At 37.7% G+C, this 16,805-nt stretch overlaps 1 protein-coding gene across 2 annotated transcripts; it reads right to left on the reverse strand.

The window, feature by feature from the left end:
* Nucleotides 1-466: 466 nt before the first annotated feature.
* On the reverse strand, nucleotides 467-15,598 carry FKBP3 (FKBP prolyl isomerase 3). Of its 2 annotated transcripts, none has more exons than XM_059182009.1 (7): nucleotides 15,436-15,598; nucleotides 12,618-12,719; nucleotides 10,967-11,074; nucleotides 4,647-4,782; nucleotides 4,066-4,133; nucleotides 2,023-2,120; nucleotides 467-816 (listed from the first exon to the last, which is right to left on the reverse strand). In XM_059182009.1, the coding sequence occupies exons 1-7, from the start codon at nucleotides 15,541-15,543 to the stop codon at nucleotides 762-764; spliced, it is 675 nt and encodes a 224-aa protein (XP_059037992.1). In that variant the 5' UTR covers nucleotides 15,544-15,598; the 3' UTR covers nucleotides 467-761. The 2 variants fall into 2 exon arrangements, with proteins under 2 accessions (XP_059037992.1, XP_059037993.1); XM_059182010.1 differs by lacking the exon at nucleotides 15,436-15,598 and adding an exon at nucleotides 15,056-15,332.
* Nucleotides 15,599-16,805: the final 1,207 nt, after the last annotated feature.

A 16,805-nucleotide genomic window follows, 5' to 3' on the forward strand; every position in this document is an offset into this window, starting at 1 on the left:
CTTCTTGCCAGAATTAGACCATTTAGCTGTTTTTGCTTCCTCAATTTCTGTGCTTGTCTTCTCACTATACAGGACTACTTCTTTTAAAATTTTAAGAGGAGGGGCATCTGGGTGGCTCAGTTGGGCATCCGACTCTTGGTTTCCACTTAAGTTGTGATCTCAGTGTTGGGAAATTAAACCCGGTGGCAGGTGGCTCCAAGCTCAGTGGGGAGTTAACTCCAGATTCTCTTCCTCTTCTCTGCTCCTTGCTACCCCCCCACCCCCAGCTCATGCACATGCACTCTTTCTAAAATAAATAAATAAAATCTTTAAAAAGTCATAAAAGCTCTTTAGAAGAAGAGAAAAGATTTTAAGAGGAGTGTCCCTGGCAAAGCTGTCTAGATAATTTTACTATAACTCCTTGTTCTGATTAAGCCTTAGCTGTCGTTAAGCACATCAGAACATTTATATATTAACACCAAACACATGCAAGACACTGAATATGTTTTTATTGAGCCTTTTAGTTTACAACAGGTAAAGGAAAGTCATTTCTCCTTAACCAGTATTTTACATAGCTGTAGTAAAATATTTCAAACTTTAGGGAATTATAATGGATTACGTATATTAAAAGTTGGGGATTGGATAAACAATATCTGAGCTCTTGAATTTTCCAGTTGACTCTTCCCTTACAATAGTAACCAGCTCTAATTAGTTACATAAGTTTCTTCAAGGCAATGTTTTATTGTTGCTGATGTCATTATATCTGAAGCATTGCTGCAATTTCAGTCAATATCCACTAATTCTACTTCAAAAATGAGTTTTGCATTTGGTGGAATTCTGTTGAAGAAGTCAAGGTAAATTTGATAAAAATTACTTCTTCCTTCATTCCCAATAACCTCAGTCTAAAATTAGAATTATATATAATGGATATTGGATATTAATCCCAAAGAGAAGAGCTTTATGACTGATTGAGGTGCTAGTACATACTAACTTAGTGGTTGCTAAAAATATCTTTGTGAATGGTGATTATAACCTATCAGTATAGACCAACTAGATAGGTTGAGCTTGGACTTGGATATTCCTTTCCTGGATGCTTCATCAGTACTCCCAATTTAGCCACCACCTAATGAAGACTGCTACTCTGTGCTTACCAAAAAAAAAAAAAATCTAGTTGGGTGTATAAGTTATATTAAATCGAAGTTCATATAGCTAATGCATGATATTTGCTATGAATTTTAAGATGCTGAATTCAGAGAAGTGTGATTTTTATTTGATTGGTTTTGAGATGCTTCACATGAGAGGGGGAGCTGTAGTTGGGCCATTTAGTTTTGATAGGTTTAGAAGAGGATTATTATATTCCCAAATAATCTTAACTGATAAAATTGGGAGAGGCCTTCCAAATTTTTCAAAAGTTACTTTAACTGATCCAACTAGTCCAATTGGAATGGAACAAACAACATAAAAAACTACCTTCTCAGTTATTGGATTGTTCTGGTTGGTCAGGAGGCATGGCTTTTGAATTTTCACAAACCAGGCCTATCAGAAATTATCATTAGTAGTAATCACAGAGGACCCATGGTCTCAACTTCACAACTGGTAATCCTCAATATGTGTTCCATTTCTAAGCTCTGAGTACCCATTAACTGCCTGAAATTATACTGTAGCATAAAATTACCATGAGCCATACTTGTATCCTATAACTTGCTTCATTTGATTGTACTGGACATCTTAACTCCTTGAAGTAAATCCTTCATACAGTAACAACTGCCTTTCAAAGATGAAAGTTTACCTCTAAAAATAGAAAACTTGAGTTCAAGAGGAAAAAAAGGTAAGAATCTATTCTAGCTTAAGTTTGCACACTTTTTCTCAATGAAAATTAACTCCCGTCCATATTGAAGGTGCTGATACAGAAGCATCTAGATATCAGGAATACTAGTCTGGACATGATTCCTATTCTCCAAGTTAACCTACACAACATCTTTTATTCATTCAGGTGGTCTTTCTTCGTGTTTTTTTCTTTATTCACAAAGGAAAAAAGGATACTTGGCATCAGGCTGTCCTTTCTTTCCATAAGCCCATTCTGGTTCAATCTCTAGTCGAGCCTTTTCTCCTTTACTCATAGTTAAGAGTGCTTCATCCCACTAAAGGCAAGAACATGAAATAAAAACTAATGACAATTGAAAAAAAAATTCATGAAAAACTAGAAGGCTGAATATACCAAAAAGCATTGTTACTGGATTTTACTATATTGTAAGGCTGTTGCCTTCACCCTTGGGTGAATCTTTGTCTTTTATTTCCTCAATGGAAAAAAAAAAAGAGAGAGAATGTTAAACAATTTTTTAGTGCAATATATGCTTCAAATGTTACAGGGTGAACTTGTTAAACAATTTTTTAGTGCAATATATGCTTCAAATGTTACAGGGTGAACTTTTTAAAATGTTAACTATCTTAAGTTATGGAAACCAGTTTATTAATAATATAAAAAACTTGATACACTTGATATATCCCAGGGCAAACTTCTGACTTTATATTAGAGGGATAAGCTAAAAACAGAATCGTCTTAAGATCATTAGATTATGGGGGCGCCTGGGTGGCTCAGTGGGTTAAGCCGCTGCCTTCAGCTCAGGTCATGATCTCAGGGTCCTGGGATCGAGCCCCGTATAGGGCTCTGCTCAGCAGGGAGCCTGCTTCTCTCTCTCTCTCTCTCTCTGCCTGCCTCTCAGTCTACTTGTGATCTCTCTCTGTCAAATAAATAAATAAAATCTTAAAAAAAAAAAATCACTAGATTATGGAGTCCGATGGCACATACAAGATAAACTACATGTTACAGCACTGACCTTCCATAGAAGGTAAAACTATTCAAAGAAATGATACAGGTTTCTGTATCATTCTGTCCCATCTGTCCAAATTTGGAAAATAAATACATATATACATAAGTTTTAAGTAAACTGTACTCCTAACATGGGGCTTGAACTCACAAAGCCCCAGATAATTCACATACTTTACCGACTGAGACAACCATATGCCCTGGATCTTAAAGGAAGTTACGAAAAACAGTTAAATCTACAAAATGCAAAGGTAGATATGACAGATACTCTGATAAAACTCAAGGGATAGAGATCTGTTATATGATGGAAATTAATACAGTTCACTAGAAATATACAAGCAAATTAGTCATGGAAGCAACTGATTAACTTGGTATACAGTTATTATCAATTTGGTATAATCAAGTAGCAGTTAGGATTATTTTCAACTAAACCTTTAGCTTTAAGATGTTTTATAATCTGGGGCTCTGAATGATTGAGCTGTTTTTACGGACTTACCCACAATAAAAAGAATAACATGGAGGGTTCTCAGTGCATTTAACAGGCATTTCAGTTACAATGTTTGATGATGTGAATAAAGACATTTTAATAATAAATGGGCCCTGGAATAACAACTTGATTCAGTGAAGCCAGTAATGAGCCCTGATCTATTACCTCCTTTCGTACACTGCATTGGTCAGTACAACTCAATCACACCTTCCCCTTTTCTCAAAGTTTCCTTCTATTATCTCTCCATGTAAGTAAGGGTAGCCAAAAAAAGAATGCTTATATTTGAAAGATTTTCCTGTTTTGAATTCCGGTTGTGAGAGGTGAAAAGGCCCAGAACAAACTTTTGCTTCTATATTAAGTACTTCATTGAAACAGGTATTTTACCTTTTACCTTTCTCTTTGATGTGAAAGTGGTGCAACAACCTATGTAACATTTTACAAGAGTCTTAAAGATAAATTTAGAAAGCCAAACTTTCTGATGAAGAATTTATGATGAAAAAGTAAAAGGGGCAGGCATGAAGAAAATAATACTTGAGTCTCATTATATTATGCATTGTAGTTATGCTCCTTTAATTGTTCAGCAATCTTGAGGAAGACTGTAGCGTCCATAACTGAGACCCAGAAAACTTGGGCCAGATCAGTTAGTAGTGACATCACCTGATTTGTCAAACTCCAAAAAGACTGTTCATCATATCCCCAATCCTAATCATGGCACCATACCACATGCAGCATGTGCCAAAATATCTAATGATTCATTGCCATTTTTACTTACTCCTCTGATAACTTTGCCTATTCCAACCTTAAAACTCAAAGGCTTGGCATTTTTCTTCTTCTTTGAACCTGTAAAACAAAATTTTCTTATTCTGCATGATGAAATTAAGTTTCAATGGAAAAACATAATGATTTAAGTCTTTAATTTTAGAACTTAACATATTATGCATTTGAAAAGAAATAAAGATTCAGAAATAAAGATTCAGAAAGCTAATGCACCAAGAAAATTCTGTATGTAAAAATAGTTATGGTCTAAAAGGAGGGAGAGAGTAAGGACCTATATTTACTCTACTAAAACAGCACACTGTTCTACCTTTTACATTAAATACGAAAGCCTCAACTTTGGGATATTAACCAAGTTTAGACTAAGCTTATTTTTTGCTTCCCAATGATCAAGAAGTATTTATCCACCCAGCCAATAAATAGTGAACTGAAGACCTCTGAGTCCAAGTAAATCACAGGTGCAAAAGACTTCTGGAAAAAAGTGACAGCCAAGAGAAAGGTACAGCCAACTGTTCATGTACCACACACATATTTTGCAATGCCTTAAAGCTAAAAAGGTAAGATTACATTTAGACTTACTCGTTTGAATATTAGTATCAAAAACAGTCCCATCCTGTAGTGTTCCTGTATACCAGCAGTGAACAACATCACCCTTTTTGGGAAAGTTGGTTTTATCTCCTTTTTTAAGAACAGATTTTATATATTTTGGTGGACCCTAAAAACAAACAAAACAACACAAACAGTAACTCATATCCTTCTTTTAGAAGGATGACAAAGAGAATTCATTTTTTTTTTTTTTTTTTTTGGACAAAGAGAATTCTCATATAGCCAATTATGACCCAAGTCTGGTCACAAAGTTTCACAGATGTGGTTAACAAACTATTTACCTCTGATTCACCTCTGAGTTAAACAAAAACAAAAACAAAAACAAAAAAAACCTCACTATCTAATTCCAAGTCTGTGGCAATATTAGTAAACAGCCTATCTATAATTTCAAGTAACTTCCAGCTACCTTGGAAACCAATGTTCTTTTGACAAAATTCTATTATTCAACAAACCATAAAATAAATCCCATTATTTTCCAAGGTTAGAAATATCATTACTATCTAATTCCTATAAAACTGTAAGACATTAAATAAAGCCCTGTGACTTACTTTAAAAAATCTGAGTTGTTTAGCACCAATAATTGACATTACTAAATATTTTTACTATATCCAATTAGAAGGAATACAGTAATATTCCATTTGTTTCTGAACTTTAAGTTCATACAATAAACAGAATCATCTATAGAAATTATCATAAGGGACATATTTCCTAGAACAAAACAGGATTATCAGAAGCTTTTAAAGAAAGCTAAAGGTGGGGCGCCTAGGTGGCTCATTCATTGAGCATCTGCCTTCAGCTCAGGTCATGATCCCAGGGTCCTGAGACAGGACTGGATCAGGCTCCTTGATCAGCAGGGAGTCTGCTTCTTCCTTTCCCTCTGGCTATCATCCCCCTGGCTTGTGCTCTCTCTGATCAAATTAGTAACTAAAATCTTTAAAAGAATAAAAGATGCTCATCATCACTTTATCAGGGGAATGCAAATCAAAACTACAGAGATAATACCTCACACCTGTCAAAATGGTTAAAATCAGTAACACAATAAACAACAGGTGTTGGTGGGGCTGTGGAGAAAGGGGAACCCTCTCACACTGTTGGCAGGAATGTAAACTGGTGCAGCCACTGTGGAAAACTGTATGGAGGTTCCTCAAAAAGTTAAAAATAGCAATTGCACTTCTGAGTACTAACCAAAAGAAGAACACTAATTCAAAGGGATATATGATCCCCTATGTTTATAGCAGCATTAGTTACAAAAACCAAGATAAGAAGCAGCCCAAGTGTCCACTGATTGATGAATGGATAATGAAAATGTAGTATATATACATACAATGGAGTATTATTCAGCCATAAAAAGAATGAAATCTTGTCTTTGCAATGGCAGGGATGGAGCCAGAGTATTATGCTAAGTGAAATAAGTCAGAGAAAGACAAATATCATATAATTTCACTTATGTGGAATTTAATAAAATAAGCAAAGGGAAAAAAAGTGAGAGAGAGAAACCAAGAAACAGACTTTTTTTTTAAAAGATTTTATTTATATATTTGACACAGAGAGAGAGATCACAAGTAGGCAGAGAGGCAGGCAAAGAGAGAGGAGGAAGCAGGCTCCCTGCTGAGCAGAGAGCCCTATGCGGGGCTCGATCCCAGAACCCTGAGATCATGACCTGAGCTGAAGGCAGACGCTTAACCCACTGAGCCACCCAGGCGCCCCCCAAGAAACAGACTCTTAACTACAGAGACCAAACTGATGTTCCCAGAGGGGAGGTCAGTGGTGGGGGGGTATGGGTTAAACAGGTGATGGGGATTAAGAAGTCCACTTGTGATGAGCACCAGGTGATGTGTGGAAGTGCGGAATTATTATAGTATACACCTGAGATGAATGTAACACTGTATGTTAACTAACGAATTAAAATAAAACCTTTTAAAAAAATTAAAGTATGTATATAGAATTTTACACTACAAAACATTTAATAATGGGAAAAGAAAATAAAAGACATTAAACATCTAGTATTTGCCAGCTACATAACACATACCATGCCACTTACTCTTAATCCTCTGAAGGTGTCACCTACTTGCATTTTTGCAGATGAAGGAACTGAGGTTCAGGGAATTTGCAACAGAGCTGATGAGTAGTAGAGAATGAATATGGATGTGGGCTTGTCTGAATCCAAAGCCCCTATTCTTCCACTATGCCTGAATACCTCAAATAATAGTACTGATGATAGGGGCACCTGGATGGCTCAGTGGGTTAAGGCTCTGCCTTCGGCTCAGGTCATGATCTCAGGGTCCTAGGATTGAGCCCCGCATGGGGCTCTCTGCTCAGCGGGGAGCCTGCTTCCCCCTCTCTCTCTGCCTGCCTCTCTGCCTACCTATGATCTCTGTCAAATAAATAAATAAAATCTTAAAAAAAAAAGTAGTACTGATGATAGTTAACTTCTAGTGATATCAGTTAAAATAGCAACTACCGAGTACCCTCTATGTGCTGGGCACTATCCAAATGCTTTACACAAATTAACTCTTAATTGTTACTACCTTATGCCTTAGGTACATTATTCCTATTTTACAAAAAAGGAAATATAGAAATAGAGTGGTTAAGCAACTTGCTTACGCACCTACAGCTCCTAAGTGGCTGAGTAGGACTGGAAACCAGGCAGCTAACATGTAAAGTCCCATGCTCTTAACCACTTTACCCAAGCACATATGGAATGACAAGTATTACACAAATCATTTTGTTTTTCTTGCGTCAATACATTTAAACTCACAGCGACCTGACAGTCTTTTTTCCATCTTTTTTACCAGAAAGTAATGCCTGGATAGAGTATATAGTCCAATTTAATTTAGAGTCTAAGAATTAGCACTTTCAACTAAAGCTAGGCTGACTCCCTAAATCAAGTCACATCTACAGCACGAGTACATGTATTATTATAAAAGCAACCATTAACTTCCTTGCTGACACTCCCATTCTAAGGTTGTTTTAATGAAAAATGTTACTATAAATGGTGAGGTATCTACTAGTAGCAGTATAAACTGGTGCCATCTCTTTGGAATGCAATTTTAAAAGATCACAAGTGTAATCAATAATAATAATTCTATTTATACAAAAATATGCTCAAGAAGTAATCTGAAGCTTAGGAAAAAAAATCTTTGTGCACTTATTCAATGCACCATTATCCACAGTGGCAAAATAACCACATGTTTATGGTAATCTAATACTCAATTTTTTATAATGTGGAAAAATTCTTATAAAGTAAAAAATCAATAGTAGTATCTAACAATAGTAATATCTCAACTATTTAAATCAATATGCACTTAGAAAATATTCAAAGACAACATTCTGAAATGTTAAGCATGTTCATTTCTAGGTGTTGGAATACTTATTCTCTATACTTTTCTATTACTTTCTCTTTTTTTTTTTTTTTTTAAAGATTTTATTTATTTATTTGACAGAGAAAGATCACAAGTAGGCAGAGAGGTAGGCAGAGAGATGCAGGGCTTGATCCCAGGGCCCTGAGATCATGACCTGAGCTGAAGGCCGAGGCTTAACCCACTGAGCCACCTAAGTGCCCCACTTTTCTATTTGAAAAACATCACATGTTATTTTTATATCTGAAAAATATTTTAAAAATATAGCTGACTTACAAAATCTGGTAAAACAAAATGAGAATGACTACATAATTTTTTTATGAAAAAATACTAGACCTTCTTAAGACTTTTTTTTTTAAGAAATCACACTTAACTATTTGAATGGATAAGGTACAATTACGGAACAATAACCATATTTTAAATCTTAATGTCATTTCATTGTTTTCCCATTTGTTGTCCCAAGATGCTTGGGCACGTTGTGTTATCTATATTAAATCTAGGTCATAGAATACTTCAAAAAAATTTAAACTGGTGATTACTCAGTCTTGGTGAAGGTGCCAGTCTGCCTAAGGATAGCCTCCATTTCAGTGTTTCACAAAGTATCTTTTAGAGATCACTTATTCCTTAGCATTGTTAACACTGTTAGAGAAGAAAAGAGGTTTACCATAATTAAGTTTGGAAATCACTACATTGAAGAAAGTTAAATACGCCTTTATTCTGCATGCCTTCTCAGAACTGTCACCAGCTAACATGCACTGTGAATCTTCAAGGAGACAGAAGGTATAGGTTTTGATGATGCCAGAAAACAAACTGGAATTTCTGGGACCTATATAACACACTTTCACAGTAGTAATTTGATCTGATTTTGGGTTTCACTGCAAGAACTTGCTTACTGCTTAGTTCATGGTGAGAAGTCAGATCACTCCCAAAGGTACACCTGAATTATGTGCTTGAATGGACCTGGCTTTTAGGTAATTTCCTGGTTTTACAACAATTTCTTACTTCAGAGTGATGAAAAGAAGAACTGCATTCTTGAGACTGTATCTGAACTAGGTACTTGCAGACAGAGAAAAAGGAACTTTGAGAGTAATCATTACAATTTGAGTTAACTGGATCATATCATAGCCTCTAAAAATGAGAGTATGTTAACATAATTATCCCTATTATTATCCAATAAATATTTGAACATGTTCCATGTGTTAGAAACTGGAGATACATTTGGAGGGTGGTAGACTTGGTCCTGACCCTCATTCTAACAGAGAATATAGTCATGTGTGTAACTGCATGGGTTATGAGAACTAAAGAGGAAGCACAAGTCTAAGATGGGAATGACACAGTGACCTAACCCACTGTAGGTTTAAGCTGGGAGAGGTTTCTTTGAGGTAGGTGATTAGGGAAAGGCTTATAAAGAGAAGGGCATTTTTATAGTAGGGTAGAGCATGAAAACAGTATAGTCTGCAGGGGAGAAGTGAAGGAGGCAATGTGGTGTAAGATGAGGCTGGAAATACACGTAGCATACATTATGAAACTTTTTTTTTTTAATCTTCAGGTCACTGAACAGCCAATTAAGAGATTTAAAGAGAAGTTAACAGAATCAGATTTGTATTTTATTTTATTTTTAAAAATATTTATTTATTTAGAGAAAGAGAAAGCACGTGGGCGAAGTAGGGGAAAAGTGAGAGTCTTAAGTAAACTCTGCAATGAGCGTGGAGCCCAGTACGGGGCTCAATCTCACAATCCTGAGCGCATAACCTGAGCTGACACCAAGAGTTGGATGCTTAGCTGACGGTGCCACCCAGGTGCCCCTGAGAAAAGAGGTCTTTAAAAAATGGAATGTAATTTAGGATCCTCTTAAGATCTCTCTAGATTGTCTCCAGCTCTTATACCCTATTTGTAGCTCTCTTTTTCTTAACCTCTTCATGATATACAATCTGTTGCCTAATTCCTCCTTTATTGTAATTTTCTGGAGGCTAAACTATTTTACCAACGGTTTTTGCAATCCTTTTCAGTAATTATTATACCTTTTTTTAACCTTAGTAGCTGCTCAATATTTGTCCAATACATATAACATTTATCAAATATTAGATGTGATAAACCTCAAAATTGCTTTTCTGTGTGTACATATCCACCAACATTAATTTGCGCTTTTCAACCAACAAGAAAATATCATGTGAATTAACTAGCTTCAGTCATATAAACTATAATTCTATACTTGAACTTGCACTCTTTCTACAAATATCCAAATGCCATACCTTCATCATTAGGTGGCATCTCTTTTTAAGACCTAAAAAACATTATTATTACTAGATTATTATCACTGATACTAAGGCCGCTAGAATGAGTAAGCTTAGTTAGCAAGTATTATCAGAAGTGGCAAGATTATAGTCAATTCAGCTCTATTGCATCTGTTCTAACTGCTGTCCTTGGCTCTACTGGGGCTGTCCATCTGCAGAAATGGTTTCATCTAGTTCTTCAAACCCTTGTACCAAAATGTAAAACCTATGTTGCGAAAGATGAGGCAGATGACTCCACACCCTGTAGCCAAGCCTGGACTATTTCTATTGCCAAAGATACCATGTACATTAGAAAAAGCTAAAAATAATCACAGTGAAGTATCTTTTACTCAGTCCAACTTTAATAAATATGAACCAGAACCTTTAATGGCTTTGGAACTTCAGAAGTTCTGGTCAGACATAGAGGAACTATAAAATACAAAGCTAGAGGTATTTTACAGGAAAGGCTTAATAACTGTAAAGCTTTGGTTCTTACACATTTTATTCTGGTTCAGTATACCTATGGGAGATAACACACTCCAAATCAGTATTTGGCTTACTGAAAGTAGCCATACTCCTTCACCCCTTATGAGAAAGCAGGGCTGTAAACAAATACTTTTCTCAAATTCACAAGAGAAATAAAATAATATTATATACAAACCTCATCCAGAGTCTCTTCAGACTTGGTTTCTTTGGGTTTATCTTCATTAAGCTTCACATTTTTCACCTGTTCAGACACTTTACTTATACTTTCCGTACCCTTGAAACGCTGTAAGGAAAATGTTCTACTGTTTACCATATTCAGAACAGGCTAAAAGCTAGAAGGGACATCTAGATTTTCAACTTTCAATTTAATTAATATGTACATCATGAATATAGGCCCTATAACTCATGTACATCATGAATATAGGCCATATAACTCAAATACAAATAAATGGAAACTACCTAAGAACAAAGGAAAAATCTTATGTTAAACATTTTAATCAACAAATTAGAAACCCCAAAGCATCTCATAACATAAATGCTGAAAAGGAGATTTTCAGATAGGACAATTCAGGGGTGACTGGGTGATTCAGTCAGTTGGGCCTCTGACTCTTGGTTTCAGCTTGGGTCATGATCTTGGGGTCATGGGATCAAGCCCCGTGTTGGACTCTGTGCTCATGGGGAGTCTGCTTGGGATTCTCTCCTTCTTCCTCTGCCCCACCTCTCTCCTGTCTTGCTCTTGTACTCTGTATTGCTTTAAAATGAATAAATAAATCTTTAAAAGGGGAAAAAAAAAGATGTAGAAAGGCCAACTCGGACTCAGATATGAATACAATTCACACAGTTCCTGGGTTTTCTGGGTGGCTCAGTTGGTTGGGCCCCATGGTGGGGTCCATGCTCAGCAGGGAGACAGGTTCTCCCTCTCCCTCTGCCCCTCTCCTCCCTGCTTGTGTTCTCTCTAATAAATAAATCAATCTTAAAAAAATTCACACAATTCCTTAATAAAGACCCCTTGCAGGGTGCCTGGGTGGCTCAGTGGGTTAAGCCCCTCCCTTTGGTTCAGGTCAGGGTCCTGGGATCAAACCCTGCATTGGGTCTCTGCTCGTCAGGGCGCCTGCATCCCCCCCCACCGCCCCACTGCCTGCCTCTCTGCCTACTTGTGATTTCTGTCAAATAAATAATAAAATCTTAAAAAAAAAAAAAAAAGACTCCTTGCTGTGGAAGATGGTCATTTCATAGTGAAAAGGTATTAGAGAATTTCTTAAAATTTGTTTTTCTAGAGGGTTAGCCTAAATCTAACTAAGATTTTAAATTCATTAATGAAATGGAACTTTGGATTTTTGACTTTTCAGTACCCTTATTTGTTGTCTTAATTTAAGCTACAGGGAATTATTATTATTATTATTATTGAAAGATTTATTTATTTATTTTGAGAGAGTACAAGCATGGGGATGTGCAAGCATGGAAAAGGGCAGAGGAAAAGACTCTCAAGCAGACTATCCAATGAACAGGGAGCCTAGTGCAGGGCTTGATCTCAGGACCTTGAGACAGTGATCTGAGTCAAAATCGAGAGTCAGATGCTCAAATGACTGAGCCATCTAGGCATCCTGGGAATTATTTTTTAAAAATTTCGTTCCTTTCAAAATATCACAATATCCTGCCATCCTGCAGATTAACATTGCTAGATTTGGCAGCTAGTCCATTTGTGATTACAGTTAGGAAAAATGCCAGGTGGAAAAACTTAAAATATATTCTGCAAATAAATTTAAAACTTCTTTTTGCAAATAAAATATCTAAATATTATGGTAATGAAATGAAACAATACTCACCTTACTTTCAAAAAGATGGTTGTAGGCTGTAACCAAATGGTCCTTGTTAGCTGTCTTGGCCACATTTTTAATGTTTCCTAATAACTTATGTTCTGCAAGAAACTATAAAGAAAAAAAACTGGTTAGTCAAAATAATCTCCCTCATGTAATAAGGGTCTAAAATTCAGAAAAATGACCTTTTATGTTAGTAATTATATCTTCAATAAAACTACTTATGATGGAAAAAATGAAATAAATATATTTTATACCCTAACAAAAAAGATTTAAGGAAGATTAAAAAATACAGTGTATTAATAAAAATTATTGACAAGACTGTAACTGTATAACTGTAATACTATGTAGTGGTCACACTGTTGCATACTAACGCTTTCTCATTATAAAACTTGCAGAACATTTACACAGCAAACACATTTTGGTAACTGGATGATGCTGCTACTGGCAGGATGTTACTCGGCTATGGTCCTAGGAATCCCCAACCATCTTGGGCATACCTATCTTGACAAAGCTGTAACTCATTCTTGACTGGGAAGCACTGTTACACAATGCTGGATATATGGTGGTTAAGTGTGTAGGCTGAGGAGTCAGACCACCTGTATTAAAATCCTAGCTCTCTGATCTTAAGACAAAGGACTAAGCTTTCCTAAAGACTCCGTTTCGGTATCATAATGGAAGATTAATAACAACATCTATGTCAGAGGGTTGTTCTAAGGATAAATGCAATAGTCCATTTAATACATTTAAACATACAGTTTCTTGCCTGGTGAGAACTCAAAAAATATTAGCTATCAGGACTAATAACAATGTACTTAATAAACCAAAGTAACAGAATTCCACTTCTCTAAAGTTGGCAAACTTAAACTACGTTGATAAATGGACATGAAAATACTAACTTCATCTCAAAATCAAGCAATGTGGGGATTTTAATAATGTCTTTGTTTTCCTTATTTTATTCCGCTTCCTTTTCTGCCTTTTGGTCCTTGATTCCTCATTTTTGTTATTTTCTCAACGTTGTCCTCTGGCATATTCTGTCCTTTGATAAAAAGAACTTTTCTAACACTATCAGTGCTGTATTCTTTTCTCCTCTGCTTTTCCTCTCCCCCAATTAGAGAAATATTCTAAATGATAAAGACTGATGGGGAAAGGTTATTTTGATTAAATGGAAGGATCAGTTGCTTTTAGCACTCAAGTCATTTCTTTTGCAAGATCCCAAAAATATCCAAAATGCAAACATCTCCTTAATATCTTATGATCAATAAGATAGTGACTGTCAAATACAGGCTTAAGTATGTGAATGAATACTGGAGAATATGCACTTAAGATATGCACTTAATCTATCAAAAAATATTTTGATAACTCAAGTCTCTTGAAATTGTCCCGATAGGCCTGTCTTACATTTGATTGTACAGTGTTCTCTAAGAATCTGATGACTATAGGACTGAGGCATTAAATGTTAACAAATGATAATGCCTAGTTTATTCTATTGTTCCCGTTGAAAATATGAATTGACTTAAGAGAAAATAACTCCATTAAAATGGTATAAAATGGAATACCTGAGGCATGGTCTTTTTTTTACCCTGTATCACCAAACACTGAGCATAGCTCTTGCTATAGATGTTAAGTATTTGCTGATGTCAGGATACTTATTCTAGATGTATGGAACTGGTTGCTAGATAATAACTTTATTTCCTTTTCAAGACACCTCAAAATCGGTGACCTTGGTTAAGGGACTGCCTTCAGCTGGGGTCATGATCCCAGGATCCTAGGATGAGAGCCCCACATCCCACTCCCTGCTCTGCAGGGGAGCCTCCCTCTCCGTCTGCTGCTTACTCTGGTTGTGCTCTCTCTCAAATAAACACAATCTTAAAAAAAAAAAAAAAAAACCCTCAAAATGAAAATAAACATCATTACAGAAGAACCCAGAAAGAAATTTTCTAATGCAAGTTTAGAACTTAAATGAAAAACTGTAGAGAAACCATACAGACTGCTGTTTCTATTTCCCATAAACGGGGAATGCAGAGTGCACGAACTGTGCAGTGGTTCGGCAATTTAAGAGAGGTATGAATGATCTTAATTTCCGAAGGGAAAAAAGTCTGACCAAAAAAACCCAAAAACCACCAAACCAAAGAAACCCCCCGAAACACTTGTGACCAGAGTTGGGTGGTTAAGATGGAGACTAGACTGAAAAATGCAGGGCGTACAAGGATAAAGAATGCCAAATACATCTGTTTCTAACAATGGGAGATACTGCACACTAAATGCGCATCTAACTACCCTCAGTATAAAGGTGAAAAGGTCATGTAAAGAGTCGATATTTTAAAAAAGTTAAACCGCAATCTAAGGATTTTTTAAAAATTACACGCAGTAGTGTTCAGTATTTAGTAACTGATGAGAAAAACCAAAACGCACATACCGTTCTCAAAAGTCTTCACAATCCTTACCATTTCTCTAATGGCCTACTCTCCACCGCAGGGGTCTCACCCAGGTCCCTAGAGCTCGGGCACCCGTCCCCACCCCCAGTATCTCCTGAGCTCTTTTTCATGGCTTCCACCCTCACTCAAGGACCCCAATGAGGTTTTAATTATGCGATTTCTTCCTGCCTGCCCCAAGAAATAAAACCGATATCCCCTCCCAAATGGGGCAGCCCGGAAGGGCGGGAGCTTGGCTACCCCGCGCACGCGAGGCCTCTCCGGCCTTCCAGGCCACCGGCCGCGGGAGGACGAGGGCGGGGGCACGGAGGAATACGGAATGTACGGGCATCTCCGGGGGGGTGAGGCGTCCCTCAGCCGCACCAGCCCGGCCGCCCCGCCGCCTCTGGTACCGAATCTGAACCGTGGTCCTGTAGAAACTTGATAATGTCCTTCTTCGGTAGCTGCTCGCTGCGCAGCTGCTCCACGGTCCAGGCCCGCTGTGGCACGGCCGCCGCCATCTTCCCCCGCTGCCTCTGCTTTACTGAGCCAGCCCGCCTAGGTTCAGCATCGCCCCGCCCCCGGGGCGTGGCGTGACCCTCGCGTGGAGCTCGAGGGGGCGGGGTCAGGGTGCGACGTGGCGGGATTGGTGCGCGTCCTTGAGTGACGTCAAGGCTGTCTATAGAAGGCCTCGGTTGAGTCCGGGTGTGATCCAGGTGATGCGGTCGTTGCGACGGACTGTGCGGGTTACCTGAAGCTGTCGTCTGCCCTTAATTGGAACCCCATCGAGCAACGTGTGTTGGTAGTGGTATTTACCAGCCATTACCTACACTTGTATACCCGACGGGCTGCTCTACCTTTAAGAGCCTGTATATAACCTGCTTAAGAAAACATTCAGACTTCTAATCACATTTTATCTAGTTCTAGCCTAAAATTTCACACCTGAATAGGTTCAGTCCTTGCCCGTCAGAACGACCCATACCCCACATCTCCCTTTTGAAACTCACCCAAGTGAAACTAAAATACAATTGTTCCCTACCCCGCCGAAGTAATAAAAACACACGAGAAAGTTTTTTTCAAAGCAAGTTCAAGACACTTGACCAAATAAAGCGACGTGAGGAAGCTCCTCGCAGGATGCCGCTTGCGGGTGACGACCGTGATATTACTAATGCTCAAAACAACCTGACGGTCCGTGGACTTCGTGTGTCCACGAGGAAGCAAATGTACAGAGGCTATTCCTCAAGCTGCCAAGGTTTAGGGTGGAGAAGTCGGCAATTGTATCCAAGCCTGAGGTAGAAAGCTTTCGCTAGACTAGACGAATACCACCCCGACGCGTACTGCTCTCTCTGTATCATTTATGAAGATGTAACGGTGGAGCCGGGAAACCCTTCCTTTTTTTTTGCTTTCGAATTTCCCCACGAATGCGGGACCAAACCATTCACTTCCCTCTTAACAATAAAAATAGTAAACTAATGGGCTGCCTTTGTGAAAAAGAGACCGTGCATTTTTGCTTTTTCGGCTTGGAAAAAGAAATAAGATATTTAATTCAACCTAACCCTTTTGCTTTTCACATCTTTAAAAATACAGCCAATTGGGCGCCTGGGTGGCTCAGTGGGTTAAGCCGCTGCCTTCGGCTCTGGTCATGATCTCAGGGTCCTGGAATCGAGTCCCGCATCGGGCTCTCTGCTCAGCGGGGAGCCTGCTTCCCCCTCTCTCTCTGCCTGCCTCTCTGCCTACTTGTGATCTCTGTCGAATAAATAAATAAAATCTTTAAAAAAAAAAT

Source organism: Mustela lutreola, chromosome 7 (assembly GCF_030435805.1).
Source record: "Mustela lutreola isolate mMusLut2 chromosome 7, mMusLut2.pri, whole genome shotgun sequence".
NCBI lineage: Eukaryota > Metazoa > Chordata > Mammalia > Carnivora > Mustelidae > Mustela > Mustela lutreola.

Bases quoted from the DNA above. Each gene is read 5' to 3' on its own strand.
- FKBP3 (XM_059182009.1), bottom strand. From the start codon at position 15,543: ATGGCGGCGGCCGTGCCACAGCGGGCCTGGACCGTGGAGCAGCTGCGC. The intron at 11,075-12,617 runs GTGAGTATTGTT...TTTTCCTTACAG, and splicing joins ACCATCTTTTTGAAAGTAAG to CGTTTCAAGGGTACGGAAAG. The intron at 4,134-4,646 runs GTAAGTCTAAAT...TTTGTTTTACAG, and splicing joins TGATACTAATATTCAAACGA to GTTCAAAGAAGAAGAAAAAT.